General features: G+C 38.9%; 1 protein-coding gene across 4 annotated transcripts in view; it reads left to right on the top strand.

Annotated features, from left to right (window-relative positions):
- Window positions 1-24,319, top strand: part of ATE1 (arginyltransferase 1) — a 165,213-nt gene that overhangs the window by 12,049 nt on the left and 128,845 nt on the right. For 2 of the 4 annotated variants that reach the window (XM_040254903.1, XM_040254905.1), the window contains exons 5-7: window positions 968-1,213; window positions 3,860-4,089; window positions 6,091-6,219. In XM_040254903.1, coding sequence (XP_040110837.1) covers window positions 968-1,213; window positions 3,860-4,089; window positions 6,091-6,219 — 605 coding nt within the window. Of the gene's footprint in view, window positions 1-967; window positions 1,214-3,859; window positions 4,090-6,090; window positions 6,220-7,141; window positions 7,271-24,319 lie in introns of all 4 variants that reach the window. The other 2 variants (XM_040254906.1, XM_040254904.1) reach the window with 1 other exon arrangement.

The raw sequence follows: 24,319 nt of genomic DNA, 5'->3' as shown, positions 1-24,319 counted from the left end.
CCTCAAGTATGTTTTGAATGCTTATAATGTCTCGGTCCCTCTTTTAAGCACTGGAGATACAGTGGCCACCAAAACAGGTACGTTCTTTGCCCTCATGTACTGCCCTTTACAGAGCAGGATTCAGGACAACTTGGAGCAAACTTGGCAGAGCTGGGGGCAACAAAAGGCCAGAAGACTCCAGGTCATACTGAAAACATCAGAATTTTGGTGTAGTTCTCCTTGGTATTGTCGGTAGGAATCACATTCTGGGTTTCAAAGATTAATATTCAGATATGTTTTGAGGATACTGTCCATTTATAAATTGAGGATTACTTGTCCTTTTGTGTAGTTTTTACATTTGGTTTTTTATTTGACTTGTAGGCTTTTGAATTATTTATGTCTGCAACTTAATTCATAGGAGTGATGTATTCATTAGGATAAAACTAAATAACTGTAAGGAGGAGACACCAAAATGCAATGACTAAAAATAGATAGAAGTCTGTTTCTGTCCTTGCATCATAGTCCAGGGCGGGTTTTCCAGGTTGGTCTGCAGCCCGCCGCCCCACTTTCTCCTCCCCAACCCCCCGCAACCCCCATCCTCCTTTGCCTACCCCCTGCCATTCTGGGTGTCTCTTCATGTGATTTCTGAGGTCCCTCTGGTTTTTACTAACCTAGCCAGCGGGGAGGGGTAAGGGTGGAAGTTCAGGGTCACAGATTTCCTTTAAAAAAGTGAGCAAAATTGAACCTGTCGCTTTGGTTCTGTCCCACTGGTGGGAGCTTGGTTATAACTCGTGAAGGGCCTGGCGCGTTCCCTTTCCAGGGCCCACTGTCTCCACCACAGCCCTGACTCCGCAAGATGGAGAGTGGACTTGGTGGACACTCACTAGTCTCTGCCGCATTGGGTAGAAGAGGGCGTGTTTTCCGTATATGTCTCTTGGTTGTGTCAGATGGCCTGGCTGAGGGACTGTGATTTCTCTTTGATTTGTAGATGAGCCCATGGAGCCCACCATGGAGGATGCCGTTTCCAGTGACTTTGGGTTAATAAATAAATTGGATATACACTGTGACCTTAAAACATTCAATGATGACCTCAAGAAGAGCTTAGAGAGTGAAGAGAAGAAGAAAGCAAAGAGGGAAGAATCTAATGAGATAACCCATTCACAAGATGTGGAAGAGAAGTTGGGCTCTGGTGAACCATCGTGTTCTGTTAAAGTGCATACAGCTCCTCAGCCAGGTAGTGGAAGTTTGCCATCAGGCCATATTAAAGTCAAGATTGTCTTTGTGCTTGAGACATCATAATCCATGAGCCTTCTCATGAGCTAAAAAAGTGAAACACTCAGGAAATCTGTAACATGGATCCCTGTTTTGTACACCTTATTACCTGAATTTAGATGAACAGATTGTTTAAAAAGCCTAAAATAATAGCCTTATCATCCCCTAACAGACATTTTAAGAGTTGCATTTCTTTTTATTATCTTAAGGCCCTTGAGGTTTGAGAATCAAACTTTCGTCTGTGAGAAGGTAGGGTATTAAACATTTTTATTTTTAGTGTTAACTGAGACACAGTAGATACTATGTCTGAAATACAGACATTGTGAAATTCTTCAATTTGCCATTAGATTTCTTTATGTGTGTTAGTTGCTCAGTTGTGCCCAACTGTGACCCCGTGGACTGTAGCCTCTGTTCATGGGATTCTCCAGGCAAGAATACTAGAGGGGGTTGCCATTTCCTTCTCCGCAGGATCTTCCTGCCCAAGGGATGGAACACGGGTCTCCTTGCAGGCAGATTCTTTATCGTCTGAGCCATCAGGGAAGCCCACTAGATTTCTTTATGTAATCATAATTGATTTTAGTTTAAAAATTTCCAAATTAACAAAAAATTTCCAGGTAGTTCCCTGGTGGCCTAGTGGTTAGGATTCTAGGCTTTCACTGCCATGGCCTGGGTCCAGTCCCTGGTCAGGGAACTGAGATCGTGCAGCCAAGAAAAATAATTCTACATTTTGATATTTAATTTCACCTTTAATAAGGTGAGACTTCTTTCTGTATTACCACTTATAAAAGAATTAGGCTTGGAAAATATATACAACATTAAATGGGTTTATTATATATATGTTTGCATGTATATATGACTCTTTCAAAAAATTTCATTAAATGTCAATTTGCATAGTTATTATACTTCAGTTCTTAAGTTCATTGTACAAAGTAATGCAAGGGAGAGATTTTTTAGTATTTTTTTAGTTTTTTGTTTAAATTATATGTGTTAAAACACAGTAAATGCTGCATTTTTATTGTTTTTTTTTTTTTTTTTAAGGTTTCATGGCATTTAAATTGCTGGTCTGAGATTTTGTCTTAATTAGAATGGTCCAGTAAAATGTTTTGAATGATCTAGATAATTTCTTTCAACTCTTACTCTCTTGGTCATTAGGGTCAGTTTGTTTACTATTTTTGTTGTTTATTACAATAATTGCTTACATAATTTGAAAAATCTTCATTTTGGAGAATTTTGGAGGCAAATATAGACTGAATATTATAATGGATTTCCATGGAGCCTACCCTCATTTTAAACATTATTGACTCATAATGGCAGTCTTTTTTTTTTTTTTTTCTTCTAGTTTTATTGGGATATGGTTGACATATAAATTTGAGAAATGACACATTTCTCTGGCCAAAGAAAATGAATTTTCTAAGGCAATAGAGTGATGGCTAATTATAGAGTTAGGTTTTTGTTACTGGTTTATTAAAAGTCATTTTTTTAAAGGTACATTTTGTTTTTAGTTGAGTTAATGAAGTTGTACTTTCGTCTCATTATCACTATTTTCTCATTAAACTAGTTTTCTTTTGACCAAGTCTTGGTCTCTGACTGTCTCTTAACACTCTTGGTCTTAATTTTCTTCTGTATAAAATTGATTTTTATATGATTTGTGAATACTGCGTTTCAGGATCCTAAATTTTTATAAAACCATTTTTCTTTATTAATAGATTTTTAAAAATTAAAAATTATGTGTAATGTTAGAAAATTGGGAGAAAAGAGAACACTACAAAAAAAGAGGGAAATCCTTTATTTTTAAACTGTTAAACATTTTTAACAGTTAAAATGATTGTTAATGTGGTGGTATATTTCAGATTTTTTCCTAAGTATTTAATTGTATAATATGTAGTGTTCTAACAGTGAATAATGACAGAACCCCTAAAATTTCTAAAGCAATTAAAATGACTTTAATTTTAATTAAAATGGGATATTCTGTTGCTTATTTTAAAAATTATGCAGTTCTGTAACTGGGCATCTTGATTATTTTGAAGTTTTCGTTTGTGTTCATTGTTAGCCTTTATCTCTTGTGATTTTCTTGGAATAGATTCCTTGAAAATAGCTTCCTAGGTTAAATGGTATTGACTCAATTTTGTAGTTTTTAATAGTAAACTTTTTCTATATTTTAAAGGGTTGTCAGCTTGATATTTGCTCTTTTTAATTAAAATAAGGGGCTTCCCAGGTGGCTCAGTGGTTTGGAATCTGCCAGCCAGTTCAGGAGACACGAGTTCAATCCCTGAGTCTGGAACATACCCTGGAAAAGGAGATGGCAACCAACTCCAGTATTCCTGCCAGGATAATCTCATGGACAGAGGAGCCTGGTGGGCTATAGTCCATGGGGTCTCAAAGAGCTGCTTGAGAAGTTTCTGTTACTATTTCCTTTCTCTGGCAGTTCTTCTAAAATAAATTTAAAGATCAACTTAGAGGCCTGCACCATGAAACCTCTGAAACCTCCAGTCAAAGCTAACCTAACAATTGGAACTCTTTGGACTGATTCTGTAGAACCTTTGAGATTTTTGAAAAATATTTCTGGAGCCAAATGTGATTGATTTACTGTTTTAAAATTCCTTTTTAGGGAGAGGGGCAGATTTGAGTAAGCCTCCATGTCGAAAAGCAAAGGAGATCAGGAAAGAAAGGAAAAGGTTGAAACTCATGCAGCAGAACCCAGCTGGAGAACACGAGGGCTTCCAGGCTCAGTGTCAGCCCTCATCTTTGCTCCCACCAAAGACTAAATCCAACCAACCCAAGTCGCTTGAAGATTTAATTTTTGAATCTTTACCAGAGAATGCATCACACAAGTTAGAGGTACCTTGGAGGACATTTTTTGTTGTTGTTGATTACCTTGTTTCTTTTCACTTGAGGATTATACAGTTGATGTTTTGCTGTTTTTATATAATGGGAAATTAAAGTGACCTGGCATGGAGAGGCACTTAATAGTAACTAAGTTAATTGCCTCTTGAGGAAAACTTTTTTTCTTTTTTGTAAGGTTTAAAAAGGTGGCTACTAAAGTTGTGAAAATTCCAGTTTTAGTGTTATTATTATTCGATGTACTCTGGCTTTTCGTACACCTTAATTGAAATTTATTCATTAGTGTGAAAAATTTTTAAATAAACTTATTTAAAATTTCATTTTTGGCAGTTTTGGTTTAGGGAGTGAAAGAAATAGATTACAGTAGGCAAATCACTGTCTCATTGATTTTGATTTTCTGGTGTTGATCAAGGGAACAAAATGGTTATTACCCATGCAAGCCACCAGTTTAGACATATTATAAATATGTCTGAATTTAGACAGTTTAGACATAATATGAATAGTTTTACAGTATTCCTCTTATTTTTCCCAAGTCGATTTACATTCTAGGTTAAGTCTAGGTTTTTCAGTATTAGTTTGGTATATTTATAAAAATTTTTTTCTATAACACTTGCTATAATGACTTCATTATATTCTCCTACTTGATTAGAAACTGGTCAGCCTTTGAATTTATAGCTTAATATCATCTAAGAATATCACTTATCACTGAAAACCTGATGTTAAAAATTTACTTTGGTGCAGTTTAAACCTTAGGACAGTGTATATTCTTAGACATAAGTTTTGACAATTTTGATTATTATAATTCCTTGGCTGCTCTGTTTTGGTATTAACTTTCTCCTTCCCAAATTGTAAAAAGAATGGAACTTACCACTTAAAATACTTTATGAAGAGTTTTTTAGCTTTATTAGTAATGTGTTCGGCACAGCAGGTTTCACCTAATACAACACTTCTCCAGTGGGCAGCATTTAGTTTCCTAATTAATTGGAGGATAATTGCTTTACAGTGTTGTATTGGTTTCTGCCATACGACAGTGTGAATCAGCCGAAAGGACACCTGTGTCCCCAACCTCTTGAGCCTCCCTCCCACCCCTGCAGGTTATCATAAATCACTGGGTTAAGTTCCTTGTGTTATAAGCTTTTATTTTTTTAATATAATACCCAGAATGGATGGATTTTTTAATCCACTAGGTGTCACTCTTTCATGAGAAAAACTCATGGCACAAACAAGAAGTTTCCAGTTAAGCCTTTCTATTACATTACATTTGATTTTGTATTTTACTATTCTGTTTTGCTAACATATTTTAACTGGTTAGTAAATAAGATTAAAGAAATGTCATTCATTACTATGTACAGTTACCACTTGTAATGCATCCTCATTTTACATATGAGGAAACTAAGGCACTGAGAGGTTAATTTATTTACTTGACTAAAATGATAACTTTGAGTTTTACGGACAGGGAACCTGACTTTAGAGTCTTTTTAAAGTATGCTATGGAATAGGAACAGTTTTTGAAAGTTGTCTTTTATACTTACATTAAAAAGTTGTAAGTTCAGAGTTAATGATGTATGAATGAGTGTCCAAAAAATATATTCACATTTTCAGTCTTTTGAATTGTTTTACTAAAGGGCAGTTGTGTACAGCTAATATTAAAGAGTATTTGTTTGTGTCTGTGCTTTGAATGCCAGAACTAATCTGTTGTTTTATAGCTGAGGCAGTCTTACATAATTCAAAGAGCTTAATCTTAGAATTTGGGCGGGAGCCTCTGCCTTTAATGAGTTATATATAGACTCTGTTAATGAGTCTATAATTTGGAGAAATAGCATTTTTCTCTATTTATTAACAGTTGATCTTTAGAGTTAAAATATTGCTGTTACATGTTTCTGCTTTAATATTTGTATTGAAACTTTTGGATCTTTGAGGGTGGGAGTAACTGTTAATGCATATTCCATGGAATAAATAAATGAATTAATGAACATTGTTTTTTACCTCCTTCTGAAGGTGAGGGTGGTGAGATCATCTCCACCAAGTTCACAGTTCAAAGCCACATTTCAGGAGTCTTACCAGGTCTATAAACGTTACCAGATGGTTGTTCACAGGGACCCGCCTGATAAACCAACCGTGAGCCAGGTCAGCAGGGCAAGTGTAATGTTTCTGAACAATGAAACTTCCCCTCTATTTGATATCACTGTGTGAATTCCTGGTTTATTTGTGGTGCATTTTATTTATGTTCAATTTGCAGTATATCTGCAAAGAGATAGGACTATGGAATAATGGACATTCTGAAAGTGCAGATTTTACCACAGGCCATGTTAAGGCCTTTTATGTATAATTTCCACGTGGAAAGTAGCACGTGAAATGAAGTATCTCTGTTTAAAAATCACCATGTTTAGATGCATTTACTTAAGACTCAGTGAAAACAGACCTCTAAATTAAAATATTTATGAGGAAAAAAAGTTTTTAAAAAAAATCCCGGTTTTTATGGTAGCCACACTTTGCCCAGCACAGTTGACATGCTTTATCTCCATCTAGAAGCCGTGAGTAGAGAGAGTTCCTAATAGCTAAATTACTCTTTGTTGATGTACAGGCCATATACAACTGAGTAGGACTAGAATGGATAGTAGCATGTTTTAATTGAAGTTCTCATATGAAGTCCTTGATTTATAATTTATAAATCAAATTACCCAAGAAAAATATGGAAGGGGAAAAAGCCCTTAATATAAGTAGAAGTGACAGAGCTAGTGTCAGTTACATGAGCAACAATATTGACTCCGCTATATGCAGAGAATTACATGGGTAAAGGGAAAAATTAAACCAAATACACTGTCCCGGCCCTTGTGAGTTTAAATTTTTCATAAATATCGGTGTAAAGTTCATGCATCAGGCTCTATGGTCGTCAGCCTGTTCCAAGGTTTACTCATTTTATAAACAATGCCAGTGCTGAGCTTTGGCAGTGGATTTGCGGAGATCTTACTCTAGCCTCACCTTCAGAAGCATATCATCAGTTAGAGATGTTTCAATAGCATTTGCTTGTATTTTCCTTGCTCTGAAGGTGAGGTTAGTACCTGTCTCCTTTGAGGACCCAGAGTTCAAGTCGTCCTTCAGCCAGTCGTTTTCTTTGTATGTCAAGTATCAAATGGCCATACACCAGGATCCGCCTGATGAATGTGGGAAGACCGAGGTACCGTTCACTAAACGTTTTTTCCTATGCTGAGGTTGTCTGTGAAGGAGCATACTGTATAACCTTCTTATGCCATTTTCTTATCTCTTAAGTGGAGCTGATGGTCCTTGCAGGGTGTATTCCTGAACTTTTGTGAAAACGAGTCATACATGTGATCATTTTAAATCCCTCAGAAAAAAAGGATGTGTTCTTACTTAGTGTTCTCTCCAGGAGCCAGAGTGTCGCGTGTTTGTAGATCAGTCGTTGGGCTGTCAGCCGACGTCACCAGATGCACTGTGTGCCACAGCCCACAGGGAGGCGTCTCTGTCTTTGAGGGATTGATGTTCACACGGGAAAGATGAACCAGTGAACAAATATAGCTTAACAAGAAGCACGTGGAAAAAACTGAATACTTTGAGCTTGTATCGGTTCAGTTCAGTCGCTCAGTCGTGTCCGACTCTGTGGCCTCACGGACTGCAGCGTGCCAGGCTTCCCTGTCCATCACCCAGGGTTGAGGTTGTTTGTGTAGAGCATCATCTGACAAGCCTTTATTGAGGGCTCATGTTTTCCAGCTGCAGATGTGTAGGTGAGTGAGAGATTGCTTACTTTTCAGAGTTGGATGGTGATGTCTTGGAAGAAAGATGCCAACAGATGCAGAAGGATTGAAGTTTGGATTTTTGTGTCTTTTTAATACCACAGAATGTGTTAGCTTAAAAAAGATGGTTGATAGGGCAGGAGGTAGTGCTGCATGTTCCCTGTGAGAAGGCTGACTCTGGTCTCCCAGAGCCTTTCTAGTTAAAGTGCAGTCTGCAGACCAGCAGCATCAGTGTCACTGGGAACACAGAATCTCAGGTTTCCTTTCAGACCTACGGAGTCAAAGTCTGCATTATGAACTAGGTCTCCAGGTAATTTCACATGCACATTCCGATTTGAGACGTGCTCCCACAGATTCCCTTTTGAGACCTGTAGCAGTGTGTGGTAACATTTATAGATAACGGATTCTGCCCGGTGCAAGAAGGTCTCCTTTGATATTCTCAGGAGGTCTTAATTCCTTTCTGCACATTACTCTTTCCTACTACCCTTGAGATTCTGGCCTTGTGCCTGCCTGCTTCCCAGGTATGGATAGTTGGGCCAGAACACATCTGATGTGTTTCCGCTAAACTTCGACTGCTCCCCCCTGCCCCAACTCCCATTTTTGGGCTTCAGGCCTCTATGGAGTCCATTCCATTGGGGAGACAGATGGGTAAGCAGTTCCAGTGCCGTTCGGGTTAGCTGGTGGATTAGTAAGGAAAGCCACCTTAGTGTGAGACTGGAGTGAGGGAGGGTTTTCTGAAGGAAGTGACATCTGAGTCAAGTCCAAAAAGATGAGGGCCACTTAACATCCAGGCAGGCTCTAGGGCAGTGTTGTATTTAGGCTCAAGGTTTATTTGAGGTTTTTAAAAATAGCTTACATTTACATTCACTGCCATCAGCAGTACGGAACTCTGAATATGTGATTTGATCTTGTGTTTACATTGAAATACATAGTGGATTTCTTTGTTATAACCAAATCAGTTCAGTCACTCAGTCGTGTCCGACTCGGCGACCCCATGGACTGCAGCACGCCAGCATTCCCAGTCCATCACCAGCTCCGGAGCTTGCTGAAACTCATGTCAGTAGAATTGGTGATGCCATCCAACCGTCTCATCCTCTGTCGTCCCCTTCTCCTGCCTTCAGTCTTTCATAGGTTTGCCTTAATGATTCCTTTTATAGGATCACATACTTAGAGAAAATTCATACTGGTGGGAAAGTTTGTGATCGTTTAGTGCTTTGATTTCATACAAGTGAGTATATTTGGCTTTGATAAGTTTTTTAACTTCATTCATAGTGTTTTATTTATCTTGCATCTAACTGAATTCATATGGAGTTTTCAGAGATATTTGAAATGATGTTTTTCATATGGGTCAGTTTGTCATGTCTCTGAATGTAGTTTCTAAGAAGTAGCATGAAATAGTATTTTGTAAGTCAAGACTGTGCTGTGTTTTTATTTCTTTATAACAGTTTTGTTGTTGTTTAGTCACTTAAGTCGTGTCTGACTCTCTGTGACCCCATGGACTGCAGCACACCAGACTTCCCTGTCCTTCATTGTCTCATTGGGGTTTGCTCAGACTCATGTCCATTGGGTCGATGATGCCATCTAATCTTGTCATCCTCTGTCATCCCCTTCTCCTCCTGTCCTCAGTCTTTCTCAGTATTGGGATCTTTTCCAGTGAGTTGGTTCTTGTGCATCAGGTGGCTCAGTTATTGGAGCTTCAGCTTCAGCCTCAGTCCTTTCAATGGATAGTCAGGGTTGATTTCCTTTAGGATTGATTGGTTTGATCTCCTTGCTGTCCAGGGAATTGTCAAATGTCTTCTCCAGCACCACAGTTCGAAAGCATCACTTCTTCAGCAGTCAGCGTTCTTTATGGTCCAGCTCTCATATCTGTACATGACTACTGGAAAAATTGTGCTTTGACTATATGGACCTTGGTTGTATAATTCACATACTATACAATTTACCATTTAAAGTATATGACTGAATCGTTTTTAGTATATTCAGTCATGCAGCCATTATCACTAACGCCAGAAGGTTTTCATCATCCAGAAAAGAAACCTCATCCCCAGAGCGGTCACTCCTCATTATCCTTCAGACATCACAGCTCTAGGCGACCGTATTCCACTTTCTCTTCCTGGATTTCTTTAATCTGGACAATTTAGGTAGATGAAATTGTATCATACTGGTCTCTTGTTGACTGGCTTCTTTCACTTAGCATGTTTGCAGGCTTCATCCATGTTGTAGCGTGTGTCAGTACTTCATTCCATTTTGTGGCTGAATAATATTTCGTTGTATGGGTATACCAGATTCTGTTTCTCTCTTCATCCATTGATGGCCATTTGGGTTGTTTTCATTTGGGGCTTATATAGAAAGCTTTGCTATGGATATTCATGAACAGGTTTTTATGTATTAATAGGCATATGTTTTCATTTCTCTTGGGTATATACCTAGGAGTGCAATTGCTAGGTCATAGGAACAAATAAATATAAATAAATAAAAACTCTGTGTTTACCTTTTGAGGAACTGCCATACTGTTTTTCAAAGTGCTACCCTTTTTAAATTCTTTGTCATCCGAGTTGATGTGAAGTGGTGTCTCATTGAGGGTGTGTTTATTTTTTTGGCCGCACCTCAGCACGTTCCCCAACTAGGAACTGAACCTAACCCCCTGTGTTGGAAGTGCAGGGTCTTAAGCACTGGACCACTAGGGAAGTCCCTTCATTGAAGTTTCGATTTGCAAAGGAAATGGCATCCCACTCCAGTATTCTTGGTTGGAGAATCCCATGGACAGAGGAGCCTGGCAGGCTACAGTCCATGGGGTCGCAAGAGTCAGACACAACTTATTGACTAAACCACCACCACCAATAGCTAATGATACTGAGCATTTTTTCACATGCTTTTTGGGGCAGTTTATATATTTCCTTTGAGTAAATGTCTGCTTACATATTTTGACCATTTAAAATTTTTTGCCCATTTAAAAAAATATTAGGAAAACATTAGATATTTTAAAGTAATAAAGATATTTTTAAAAGGTTAGAAAATATCTCCCATTCTGTGGATTATCTGTATCTCTAGTAGGATTTTTTATTTTAAAATCCATTTGTTTGAAATTGGTTTAGCCATTCCATCTTCTTGTGGTTCCTGTTTGCATGATATATCTATACTGTTTTATTGTCAGTCTGTTTGGGTCTTTGAGTTTCAAGTATGTCTCTTTTAGTCACTGTGTATTTGGGTCTTGTTTTTTTGTTTGTTTTAATTTGGAGGGAGAGCAGTCTCTTCCACTTAGCTGAAGTTTAATCAATCCATATTTAATGTTGTTAATGATGGAGTTGGATTTACGTCTTCATTTCACATTTGTTTTATGTTTCATGTCTTTCTTCTTTTATTTCTTTACTGTTTTCTTTTGTACTAAACAAATATTTTCTACTGTTAGGATTTCAACTCTAATTTTTTCACTATGTATTTTTGAGATGTTCTCTTAGCAGCTGCTCTAGGCTTACCATATATCTATTGACTTACAGGAGTGACTTCAGATTTATGCCAGCTTGAGTCCAGTGAGGAATAAAATGCTATTGCTGTTGAGCTCCAGTCCCTCCTCCCACTTTGTGTGCTATTTATAATTTATATATGTTGTGATCTCAATATATGTTGTTTAGTTATTACCTTATATGACTTTATGTCTTTTATAAAGCTGAGAGGAGAAATAGAAACAAGTATTTATTTATGGTTGGTTAAAATTAACCTTAACTTCCATTTCTGGTTCTGTTCATCTATTCCTGTGTATTCAAGTTACCATCTAATATAATTTTCTTACTGTAGTTTACCTTTGTTTCCATCCACCTTCTTTACAATGTTGTCAGATATATTACTTTTCTATATGTTACTGTCCCAACAATGCAATTATATATGTATCGTTTGATGCATTTGGTTTTAAAATCAGAGAAGAAAGGAGACTATGCATTTGTATTCGAGAAGCCTCTGATGATACTCCCTGGAGTCTCAGCCTTGGGCATTGCACAGTCACCCCACAATGACAGTGGTTTTAGTAGTGGTCTCTTTGTCTCTTTCCCTGATCTCTCAGTTAAAGTGTTTGTTGTTTCACGTCTAGGTCTTAGGCTCCACCATTTGCTGACTGGTTGCTGTATTTTCAACAGTGTCCTGGAGCATAAATTGCTCTATAGTTTGATTTATTAAATTTAGTTGCCTTTGCAGCTTCAGTTCTTGAGGCCAGTCTCTGAGGTTTTTTCCTGATCCCCTGCTTAGTTGCTCAAGCCATGTCCAGCTCTTTGTAACCCTTCGGACTATAGCCCACTAGACATCTCTGTGCATGGGGTTTTTCAGGCAAGAATACTGGAGGGGGTCGCTGTTGCCTTCTCCAGGGCATCTTCCAACCTAGAGACTGAACCTGTGTCTCCTGTGTTGCAGCTGGATTCTTTACCTGCTGAGCCATCAGGGCTCTTCTTCACTGTCTCTTTTCTTTCCACTTTCCTTCTGGTAAGCCAGCTGGCCTACAGTAGCTTGAGAGAGGAGTGGAGAGAGAGAGAGATTGTGTTTGTCTCTGTTCTTACGGCCCTCCTGCGCCCCCTTGTGTCCATGCTTTGAGCTGCAAGCAGGGAGAGTTCCTTTCCGCTTTATGAACAGGGCACTGGTCAGGAGCTCGGTCCTAGTTCTGATCTTTTTTAGGTAGATTATTAAACTTGGGCTCATTAAGAGGGAATTTTAAGACCTGTGAGCTGCCCTAATGGTAGTTCTGTGTAGGGAGATGGTCACTGCTGCAGGTGACTCCTGTACTTGCTGGCTTTTTATCCTAGAAATTCTTCTTTCACTTGGCAAATCCTTGCTCACAGATAGAGTCAGCTCTCTGTGGTGCTGGCTGCCTAGAGAGACTGATGTGGACGTGCTGCTCGGCTTCTCAGTCTCCAGGTGTGGCGTTCCTCTCGTGGAGCAGGAGTTTTCCTTGTACTTGGCTACAGTTTTCTACGTGAGTAACCAGCTAGTGTTCCAGTGCTCAGAGACAGAAAGAAAAGCCAGAAAAGTTCTGCTCTGGAAAGTTCAAATGATCGGACCTGCTTTCTTGGCTCCAGGCAGCAGCTCTCTGTTTTGTGGTTTTGTCCATATAATGGGCCAAACTAATTTAATTATGTTCAAGAAAATACATTTTTGCTTTTGTTGTTGTAAAACATTTGAAGTAAATAACAGTCAGCATACTAACTTGGGAACTTTAAGCAACCATATCAATGCAGAAAATCCATTTTTAACTCTGTTGGTAACTGTAAAATAAAATCACTTAGGCACCCCAAGAAGTAGGTTATTTTTTGAGAGATTTGATGAGGCTATAAATAAATATAGATTGCTTTGATATCCAGAATAGCAAGTCAATTCTTTTTAGTAACATCTTTAAAAAAGTAGCACATAATTGCAGAGGGTGAGATTGTATGAGACTTCATAAATGATTCTGTACGTTTGTTTCCATTACTGTTTTCAATCATGCAGGTAGATATCAGATTTTCAGAAAATAATACTATCTAGATAAAATAAAGCAGGAGTAATTTGTGACCTATCTTTTGTATAATACAATATAAAGCCAGCATTTAAGAATATGTGGTTTTCAAAATACAAGTAATTCCATAGGATACAAATATGGGATTTTTAGCTAAAATTTTACAATGTTATAGATAATACCATTATCTAATAGTATTCAGTGCCAGTAGATCTCAGCTCTTCTAAACTGTGTGATGAGCAGGCTGTAGCCATAGCTCCAGTAGTCGCATTACATTTCTGAGGCATTGGCTGAATGGTTTTCCAGATTTTATTATGGACTTTCAGACAAAGGGAAATTGAGAGAATGGTATACTGACTACCTTGTTTCCATCATCTAGATTCAACACGGGTTAGTTTTCTGTGTTTGCTTTATCTCTTTTTGTGTGTTGAATCATTCTTTGTTGTTTTTATTTTTTCTTGATTGGATGTACTGTAGTTTATTCAAGCAATCCCTAGTTAATAGACATGGGACTTGTTTCTAATCTTCTGCTGTTTTAGATAGCATACTTTTGCCATTGTGCCTTTGGGTCGAGGTATACTTTTTGCTTGATCTGACCTGTGCATCAAAGGACAAGAGCTCATAGAATTTTGCTAGTTATTGCCAAATTCCCTCCATGGTTGTACTGTCTTTGCTCCAGAGTATGAGAATGTCTTTCTCCATAGCACTCCCAAACGAGTTGGTCTCAGACTTTGTGGAATTTTTTTTTTTTTTTTGTATCCTTAGTTAGTTTTTAGAGTATGGAAAGGATGTTAGGAAGAAGTGTCTTATTTTGGGTGACCTCTGTGATCATAAGCTGAAATGTATATAAAGAATTTTGTATTTATACTTTATACAGTTTAATGAAACAGATGAGAGACTGATGCTAAAAGGAACAGAAAAGTGGAAAGAAGTAAGCAGAAGCATTCTAAGGGATCATGAAGTCGACAGGACCGTTGTCCTGACTAACTAGAAATATTTTTAACGATGAGGTTTAAAAATAATCTTTCTAAGAGTGTCTTTAATGACTCAACATTTTTCTCAATTACAATAGGGATCTGCTGTATTAAATTTAATGAGTGAATCCGGGTTATTTCCTTAATCAAACTCTTAAGCAGCAATAGATTAGACCTTGTCTGGTCTATAAGAAGTCTGTACTCAAGAGGTTGGCATACACTGTGTCCCCTTCTGTCCTCATTGTAGGATAATCATGTGATGTGATTTTGTGTTTATATGTGTATATATCATATCATAGTTGAATAGAATTAAAGGGAATTTAAAATTTTAAGAGCAGTATATATTCCTATCTCTCCTTTTTTTTAAAAAAAAATATATATATCGCTTAGTGCTTAGATAGTTTGATACAGAACAACTTTTCTTCTCATTTTGAATTTGGAGGTACTATATATACAACTGAATACAAAGAGGAATGAAAGGTATCAAAACCAAACTTGTGATTCTCTGCTCATGTGACATAAACCAGCTTTGTATATTGCCTGGGATATAGTTGGGGTTAGTATGGAAAGTAAACCTGGCCTGTGTGATTTGCTCGTAAGTCACTGTGTGGCAGTGTATTGGGCGTGTCTGGTGTCACGCGGGGAGGGCCCTCTGGTGGCACCGTTGCTATCTGCCCCCTCTTCATTGCCGACCACTCCTTGGTTGGGGTGAGGGGCTGGGCAGATACTGCCTTTGGGTTGTGACTCCTCTGACTTTATTCTTCTTCCATTGTGTTCACAAGGATTTTTCTTGAACTGCTTGTCCTGTGGCTTTGTTATCTGTAGTGGACACCTGCCTCCTTTTAATAAGTCCCTGTTACAGGTCTATACTGGGCTTCCCTTGTGGCTCAGCTGGTAAAGAATCCACCTGCAATGCGGGAGACCTGGGTTCGATCCCTGGGTTGGGAAAATCCCCTGGAGAAGGGAACGGCTACCCACTCCAGTATTCTGGCCTGGAGAATTCCGTGGACTGTATAAGTCCATGGGGTCGCAGAGTCAGACAGGACTGAGCGACTTTCATTTTCACTTTCACAGGTCTGTACTACAGAGAACTTCCTCCTATAAGCATGCTGTTCTCTATCTAATTAAACAGAGGAGGTTCTCAGGCTTCATGGTCACCCCGTACCATGTCTTCATTTTCCCTTTTATTGTGTCACACATTCACAAGTTAGCGACAAGAAAATACGATAGTGGGAGATGAAAGTAGTTTATCACTTGCTCGATGTCTTTGTCAACAGTAAAGTCACTTCTCTGGCATAGGTCACAGAGCCCATCATCTTTGTTTCTGTTCAGATTGTTTGAAACACAGCGCTCTTTGAATCTATGGATGAAGATAGTGGAAATATTTTCCTAGCCACAAGTACACAATTGAATAACACCAGACAGTTACTCTCTATTTGTTTGTAGATAGCCATGACATCAACAGTGTTACTTACCATTTATTGTTTTTTTAAAGAAATCTTTAAAACAGGCTTTTTTAAAAGAAAAAAAAGAACAAAGTTTGTTTTTTACAGTAGTTTTAGATTAAGAAGCCTTTTTGGAAAGAAGTTGACATATTATTTGAGAGACATATCACTAGGATTAATAAATCTGAATTATGTATTTTTACCTTAATTTTATAAAGAACCTTAAAATGGAAAATTTCAGGCGTGTGTAGAGATAATAGTACAGTGAACTCCGTATGCCCATTGCCCAGCTTCAACACTGTCAGCACTTAGCCTTATTTCCGCTTGCCACCTTTTGTTTGTTGTCCCTGAAATTATGCTCTTTCATCTATACTTTTTTTTTCTGCTTATTCCATCAGGCAATCTTACATAACTTTAAAAATTACAGTGATTGAGGTCATTTCATGCTATCCTGCTTTCTCAGAAAGCCTTGTTTTCTAAAATTAGTTCAGAGGACTTACTGTGAGAGACTCACACATCAGGAGACCTCTGCTTCTAAGGGATATTTATTTTGGGGAAAGTTGTCTTAGAGTCAGGCATGAGTGATAAGACGGTAAGCGTGGTAAAAGAGAAGGTTGCCATGGGTCTCTTCTGACTCGGTGGAGAACTGAGAGGAAGCAGTAGTGTATTGAGAACACCAGACTGTTGTCTCACTCCAGCCACCAGGTGGTGCTGTAGATACAGAACAGGTTTGCTCTGAACATCAGGCTCAGTCCCTATGGGGTGTGTGTTTACAGCCTAAGAAGTATGGATAATGTTTTTTTTCCTGCCATTTATAAGACTTACTTTGCATTGAGGCATTGAACATGATAATTACAAATGATTCTTTGCTTGTTAAAGATGTAAGTATTTTCCAGAACTTAACCTAGAGAGGAGCTTTCAGATTTGTTTTCCCTTAATAGCCTTCAGTTCAGTTCAGTTCAGTCGCTCAGTTGTGTCCAACTCTTTGCGACCCCATGAATGGCAGCATGCCAGGCCTCCCTGTCCATCACCAACTCCCAGAGTTGACTCAGACTCATGTCCATTGAGTCAGTGATGCCATCCAGCCATCTCATCCTCTGTCGTCTCCTTCTCCTCCTGCCCCCAATCCCCCCCCCAGCATCAGAGTCTCTTCCAATGAGTCAACTCTTTGCATGAGGTGGCCAAAGTATTGGAGCTTCAGCTTCAGCATCATTCCTTCCAAAGAAATCCCAGGGCTGATCTCCTTCAGAATGGACTGGTTGGATCTCCTTGCAGTCCAAGGGACTCTCAAGAGTCTTCTCCAACACCACAGTTCAAACGCATCAATTCTTTGGCGCTCAGCCTTCTTCACAGTCCAACTCTCACATCCATACGTGACCACAGGAAAAACCATAGCCTTGACTAGACAGACCTTAGTCGGCAAAGTAATGTCTCTGCTTTTGAATATACTATCTAGGTTGGTCATAACTTTTCTTCCAAGGAGTAAGTGTCTTTTAATTTCATGGCTGCAGTCACCATCTGCAGTGATTTTGGAGCCCCCCAAAAATAAAGTCTGACACTGTTTCCACTGTTTCCCTATCTATGTCCCAGCCTTACTCTATGTATATGAAAATAATAACAACAGCCTATGTTTAGAAACTTATTCAGTGTATTGTACTGACATTTTCCTTCAATTATGCAGAGAAACCAGACAATTTTGTATAGGATAGGTATATACTATTTTACAAATACCTAACTGTCATAGAATAGAATTTGAGTGATGGCAAAGGGTGAGCATTTTGAAATCTTAAGATATTTTTTCAGGCTACTTTTGGAGTAAAGTAGAGGGCTTGAAGTAGAGGGCAACATTTGTACAATTTAGTCAAAAAATCCACGTTCTGTGAGCAGCCCCTAAGTCAGGACAGTTTTGTGTCATAATCTCTCTTGAGGTGTGCTGCATGACATTTTTTATTAATAATAGTTAAATTATCAAAGTTTTAAAATCACTTACTTAAATTAGAGCAGAGGCCATGGTTCTATCCCCATGTCATACTGTTAATTCTGAGGAAGATGCATAGGGGCAGAGTTAAACCAGCAGTGGGAACATTTTTCTCTAAAAGTTCTTTCTTTAGGTCAAGAATTTCCAAAACTTGTCCCAGATCATAAAATCATAGCATCATAAAGCATTAGAGATAGGACCTTCATGATTGTATAGAGCATATGGATAGGATATGGATTCACTCCTCTTACTTAGAGAATTAATTTGTCCAGGGTAACACAGGTGGTGAGTGGCAGAGCAGTGTCTCCAAATTTAAGAGCTTTTTGCACTAGACCATGGTGTTGCTATGTGAAAGCATGAAAGTGGGCTGAAATAATTAACCTCAAATAACCGACACCAGTGAACGAACTGTTCAACATAAAGCAAAATTTCCAGACAATTGAAACATTTTCGTTGTTAAGATTTTATGTGTTCTGACCATTTGAAATGAGTCTTTTCCAAATGTGTCTTGCTCTTCCCTGCCTTCTGTCCCAGAACACTGAGCAGGACCTGTGACCGTGGCACTCACATCCCCAGGCATGCTCTGCCATCTCAGCATTGCTGGGTACCGCCTGCCCTCACACTAACTGCTTTTTTTCCCCTAAAGTTACTCTGTTTCATCCTGTTTCCCTTCTCTTTTTGCGCTTGGTTTTTGCGGTGTTTGTCTAGTTTGGCATTCTTGCCCTTCCTAATTTGTGGTTTCTTGATGTGTTTGTAAAAATATTTATTGAGCACATGCTGTGTGCCTTGTGGTGTCTGAGAGGCATTTGCTCTGGTCAGCAAATGAGTGAGTAAGTCAGATCAGTGATCCCTTGCTCCTGTGGCGCTCACATCCTAGGGTGGGAGGGAGTGGTCAGAGGTAGTCATTTGAGAGTAGCTGTACTAAATGAGCAAATTACCCAGTAGGTCAGCAGCGAGTAACTAAAGGAAGGCAGAACAGGTGTCGGAGAAGAGTGGATCACCAAGTTAATTGTTGGTGAAGTTAACTAACAGTCAGGGGGAGATGGGAAAGGGAGCTGGAGGGTTTCCTCTTCACGCTGGGGACAGAAGCACTAGGCCATGCCTTTTTGAGTCCTCATTTTAACCTTTATTGCTTTCTTCTGGGGTTTGAATGTCTGAAATTCTAGAGTAGTTTGCTAATTGATCTCTTGAGGTATACTTTTATAGTTTATAGTTAATATGTAGCTACTTATACTGTCTTCTGGAAGCTGAAGAATGAGATTTTGAGCAGGATGTTTGGTGTCAAATTTAACGCGTGGCACTGAGTGGATGCTGATTCTTAACCACCTGCAGGAGGAGAGACGTGCCCTGTGATAAATGATCTGGCTTGAATAGTGTGAAGATGATACCCGTACTAGTAGACAGCCTTGGTGTGTTTATCGTTCTGGACATTTTGGATGAGAATATTGATATCAGATAGTCTGAGGAGCATCACGGGTAACAGTGTGGACTCTGATCAGACACTTGCCTTAAGTCTCGTCTTCCCCACTTAGTACCTGTGTGGCTTGGAGCAGGTTTCTGCTTCCACTTTTCAGGTTCCTTGTTTGTGAGCATGGGGAGAACAGCACATGGGGCTCGTGAGAACTAAGTCAGGGCAAAGGTGCTTGGCTAGATAATCATCAGCTAAACGAGTTGCTGGGCTGTGGACGATGACAAGCCATTCGGAAGCATCAGAGACACCGAGCGCAAGGGCAAGCAAGTGAAACTTCTGGTTCGTCCAGCCAGCATTTGCAAATTATAGTTTTCCTCGTTTTGTACTTCCATTTTAATTCTTATGTTTGTTTGAATTAAAAGATGTCATATGTTTTAAATTTTAATATTAAATTAGAATTAGTTCTTTCACAAGAAAAAAGTAGTAATACTCAAACCGTTCAGTTTGGTTCATCAACATGTAATTTTACTCTTTAAAATCCTATTATACCACCTGCAACTTCTAAAATATATCATTTGGTGAAGATTCATGTGTATATTTCTTAATTGCTTTACTTAGAACTGGAAATAAAGGAACTGTGGGTGTTTCTGTGCCTTGCCTCTGGTGGTGGAGCTTCTTGCTTACTCTGCGAATAGATCCCTCCTTTGGAAAATAAGCTGTGTTTTATTAGACCACCATAATCTATGGTATAATTTGTGTTCATACACTGACTTATAAAAATTCTCTGCCAGAGTCAAAAGAAATGCACAGTGCAGAGTGCCAGGAATGGAGTAGATGCCCAGTGGAACGTTCTGAATGGGCAGCTGAGTTGACCATTTTTCAGAAACAGCTGGAGAGAGAACTCACTGTTGCCAAATGGAAAACTACAAGAAAGAAAATGTGTTCTTGAAACCTGTGATGTGAAACCAAAGGAAAATTCATATGATGTCAAAGCTCTTGACAGTTGTCTTGTACAAAGTAAAAGCTGAGGGAGAGTGTTGAGAAAGTTAAGTACGTTTTAGTGTGTGCAGAGCTCACGTGAAAGGGATCATCTTGTTGGGAGCACCATTGCCGTTTGTCTATAGTTTTTGTATTTCAGGTCTGCTTTTTCCATTAAGTCTGAGGAGCCTCTGGTTTTACGACCTCCTGGTAATGACTTGACAAGTGAACAATGCCACCTATTGAGGTCTGGCTGGCCTAAACAAGGAAAGTTTGTGTTTTTGCTGTGGAAATTCATTTGATATGCCAAATAACTTAGCTAACTGCTTGCATGATTAAAAAGCAGTTGATTTCCTTCCAGTCAGTAGTTAATTATAAAAGTAAAACATATACATTATATATGTGATTTTTAAAATCCAGAATATGTCTAGGTCTATAAATATTGTCTGTAAAGTAACATACACACTGGCTTTTCCATGACAGTCATTCTAGAAATAGCGCAAAGTTTTAAACTTAGAGTGGCTCCTGGTCTGTGGAGGAGTGTGATTGTTCTGTTCAACCAGTCATATAAATGTGTGATTCCCAGCATGCTCCAGTCACCATGGTAGGTCCTGGGGATGCATAGATGAATAAGACATGGTCCTCTGCACATTTTAGCTAACCAGTATTTTAAAGATTTCTTTTCAGAAGTTTGCATTAATGTTTAAAATGTTAAAGTAGCAATACTATTTAAAGAGTATTGGAAATACGGGGTTGCCCCGAAAGTTCAGAACTTTTTGGTCAATCCAGTATATGTACCTGGCATGATGTGGAGATATTTGATCTTGCTTGGAATTGGTTGGTCTGATATGTATGTAAAGTAGTGCCTATAACCATTGTTAATGGTATGGTTGTTAATATAGTCAAGTATTTTTAATAATAATTCAGTTGCTGATAATATATTCAGTTTCTTAGTGTGTGGCTAGAGAGCTTTTAAAGTAAATTTTATTTTGGCTGTGCTTTCTTGCTAATTTTTATTTCTAGGTTTTGTGGTATTTTCTGCTATCCCTAATTCATATCATTCAGATTTTTGAAAGATACCCATTTTTCAAGGTCAGTTTGAATTCTTTTATTAACTTAGTGCCACTTAAGTGATACCTAGTTTTGTCCTCAGTAATCTGTTGAGTAGTTGCTCGTCAGAAATAATATTGGAAGTTTCTCTGTAGGAAATTAAAGGATTGTATTGAGGACATAGGTGGTCCTGGGGAGATCTGACGAAAAGGACACTTGTGTTTCTTCACTTGATACCAGCTTTACGTTACCAATGACTGCATCTCTGTGGCATCTCACCTTGGGCAGATGACCCAGTTTTGCAAAGTAACCAGTGGCCGTGAAGACATAATAGGCAAAAAGAGTTGAAAATTCATTGACTTTTGTTTATGGATTGATTAATCCAATTTACAAATGAATGAATGCATCTAGGCAGTTAAGCCGCAAATATTTGCTGAGTCCCTACTGTGTGCCGGGTGTTACTTTAGGCTCCGGGGATGTAGCACAGGGAATGGGAGAGAAACGCTCTTTCCCTAGGGGAGATTATGTGATAGTGAGGAGGATGGTTGGAAGGAAAGTTATGACCAACCTAGACAGCATATTAAAAAGCAGAGACATTGCCAATAAAGGTCCGTCTAGTCGAGGCTATGGTCGAAGAGATCCAGCCAGTCCGTCCTAAAGGAGTTCATTGGAAGGACTGATGATGAAGCTGAAACTCCCAGTACTTTGGCCACCTGATGGGAAGAGCTGACTCATTTGAAAAGACCCTGATGCTGGGAAAGATGGAAGGCAGGAGGAGAAGAGGACGACAGAGGATGAGATGGTTGGATGGCATCACCGACTCGATGAACACGAGTATGAGTAAATTCTGGGAGTTGGTGATAGACAGGGAGGGCTGGCGTGCTGCAGTTCATGGGGTCGCAAAGAATTGGACACGACTGAGCGGCTGAACTGAGCTGAGGAGGATGAATAAACAAGTAAGTATGCTGTACAGTGTCAGGAGAATGTGCGCTAACAAGAAAAGGGAAGAGGAGGTGAGAGACGGAGAATGGTGGTGGTGATAATTGTATGAGGATGTCAGGAGCGGCTCTGAGGAGAGGGGCTCCTTGGCAGACCCCTGGATGAAGAGCGTGCGCCTGTGTGTATCTCTGGGTGGTGCACCTCAGGCCTGATGTGGTCACAGAACAGCGGGGCACTGCTGAGGCTGGAAAATGGAGTAGGGCATCTCCCGTCTCGGCTGTGTCGCTTCTGAAGGCTTTGTTTTCTGATCTCCCATTTTTGCTGTTCATTGACTGATATTCATTATCATAAAAATGTTCGTGTTTTGTTGTAGACTTGTTACCTGAACACCTGCATATCATCACATTTCACTGTTGTTTTATAGCACTCAGACTTGGTATCCCTGGGCTTTGTTGCTTCCTTCGTCAGTTCTAATGAATAGTGCTGTTTAGTCATGGGTATAACAAAGAGAATCATGGATTGGAAAAAGCATCTAGGTTCTAACCCTAGCTTTGATGCTGACTGTAAAATAATGTAACATTTCTGGACCACAGTTTAGGTATAAACTAAAGGAGTTGGATTAGATAACTGCCAAGATTCCTCTTAGTTGTAAAATTCTGTGATTTCAATGATTTTGACAAAAATTCCCCAGGAGAAATTGAATACTTTCTATTTCCTTTTTAAAAAATAGTTTTTAAAAATACTGATTGGTTGATTTGGCTGCACTGGGTCTCGGTTGGCTGCTCACAGGCTTCTCTCGTTGCCGGGAGCGGGGACTGCTCTCTAGCTGCGGTGTGCGGGCTCTTCACTGCGGTGGCTTCTCTTAGTGTGCAGCGCAAGCTCCGGGGCCTGTGGGCTTCAGTAACTGTGGCCTGTGGGCTCCAGAGCACAAGCTCTGTAGTTGTGATGCATGGGCTTAGTTGCCCTGCAGCACGTGGGATCTTCCCGGAGCAGTCATCAAACCACTGTCCCCTGCATTGCAAGGCAGATTCCTAACCATTGGACTGCCAGGGAAACCCTAAAGATAATTTTTAAGTTTATATATATTGAGATGCATAAATCTTAGATGTACAACTTATTGGATTTTTACATATTATGTGCTCTTTTTGCACCTCTCTGAAATTAAAACAATATATATATATATATTTTTTTTTCCATCTGTGGATGGAAAAGTATGGAGGGCTGCCTGTACATGTATATTCTAAATATCTTTTCCCAGTCTGGAAATGCCTATATTCAATACCTAGGCAAGTATTTTTAGAAGAATGGAATTTTAAAGCTTTCCCATTTTGTTGCATTTTTGTACACTTAATTTATAGATTAAGAAAGTAACAGATTTAAAGGTTTCTCTTACAACATACAAAATTTGGTCCCAACATTGACTTTAAAGAAATGCTAAGGTACCTTTTCTCTTAAACACACTTCTAAACTTACTTCCACACTTCTTGTGAGAGTTTTTTTTTAATATTTTGTGCTGGTTCTTAACTTACTTAATATTACAGACAAGCAGGTGATAGGGTCCTGGGGTGGAATGATCCTCTCACTAGAGAAGCAAGCCGCTCAGCACACGATGTTGCCAGCACTTGTGTCTGTCTGTAGTGGGTATTCCTTCTGGTGACTTTACCAAGAACTCCTTTTCTTTGCATTTTGATGTGAACTCTGTGGTGCTTTTTTCACTGCTGGTAGTGTTGAAAAGCAACAAAATTCTTTTAGATTCCATTCTCTTTGAGTGTACCTCTTCAATAGAATTACGACTTTCTTCCCTGGATTTATAGACTCATGTTTCAAATGTAACCTTTTAATTTTAGAAACAAACACCAAAGTTGGAGGTAGTAAATAATAAAGTTTTAATAAGTTCAGATGTATACTATTTGTGTTAATGGATACAGAGCCACTATTTATAAAATATTCAATTATTAGAGTGAACACATGAGGTAGGTGTTAGTGAATGACTTAATTATAGTTCAAATCCCTGTTGCTCTTAGAAATTGGGGGAAGAGTTGCAAGTAGTAAAAGAACATGCACTGAAGTAGCTCACTAATTAGGATGTGCATTAGCAAACTGGAATCAACCCTATGAGCAAAACATTTATAGCTCACTCTGTGTGTTAGTGTTAATGGACTTCTGTAATTCTGGGCAGGTATTAATCTTTTAAGAGTCATTTATTACAGTTCTTTTCATGGTG

Source organism: Oryx dammah, unplaced genomic scaffold, assembly GCF_014754425.2.
Source record: "Oryx dammah isolate SB20612 unplaced genomic scaffold, SCBI_Odam_1.1 HiC_scaffold_14, whole genome shotgun sequence".
Classification (NCBI taxonomy): domain Eukaryota; kingdom Metazoa; phylum Chordata; class Mammalia; order Artiodactyla; family Bovidae; genus Oryx; species Oryx dammah.
The sequence above is the reverse complement of the archived record's forward strand: the minus strand, read 5'-3'. Positions and strand labels throughout refer to the sequence as shown.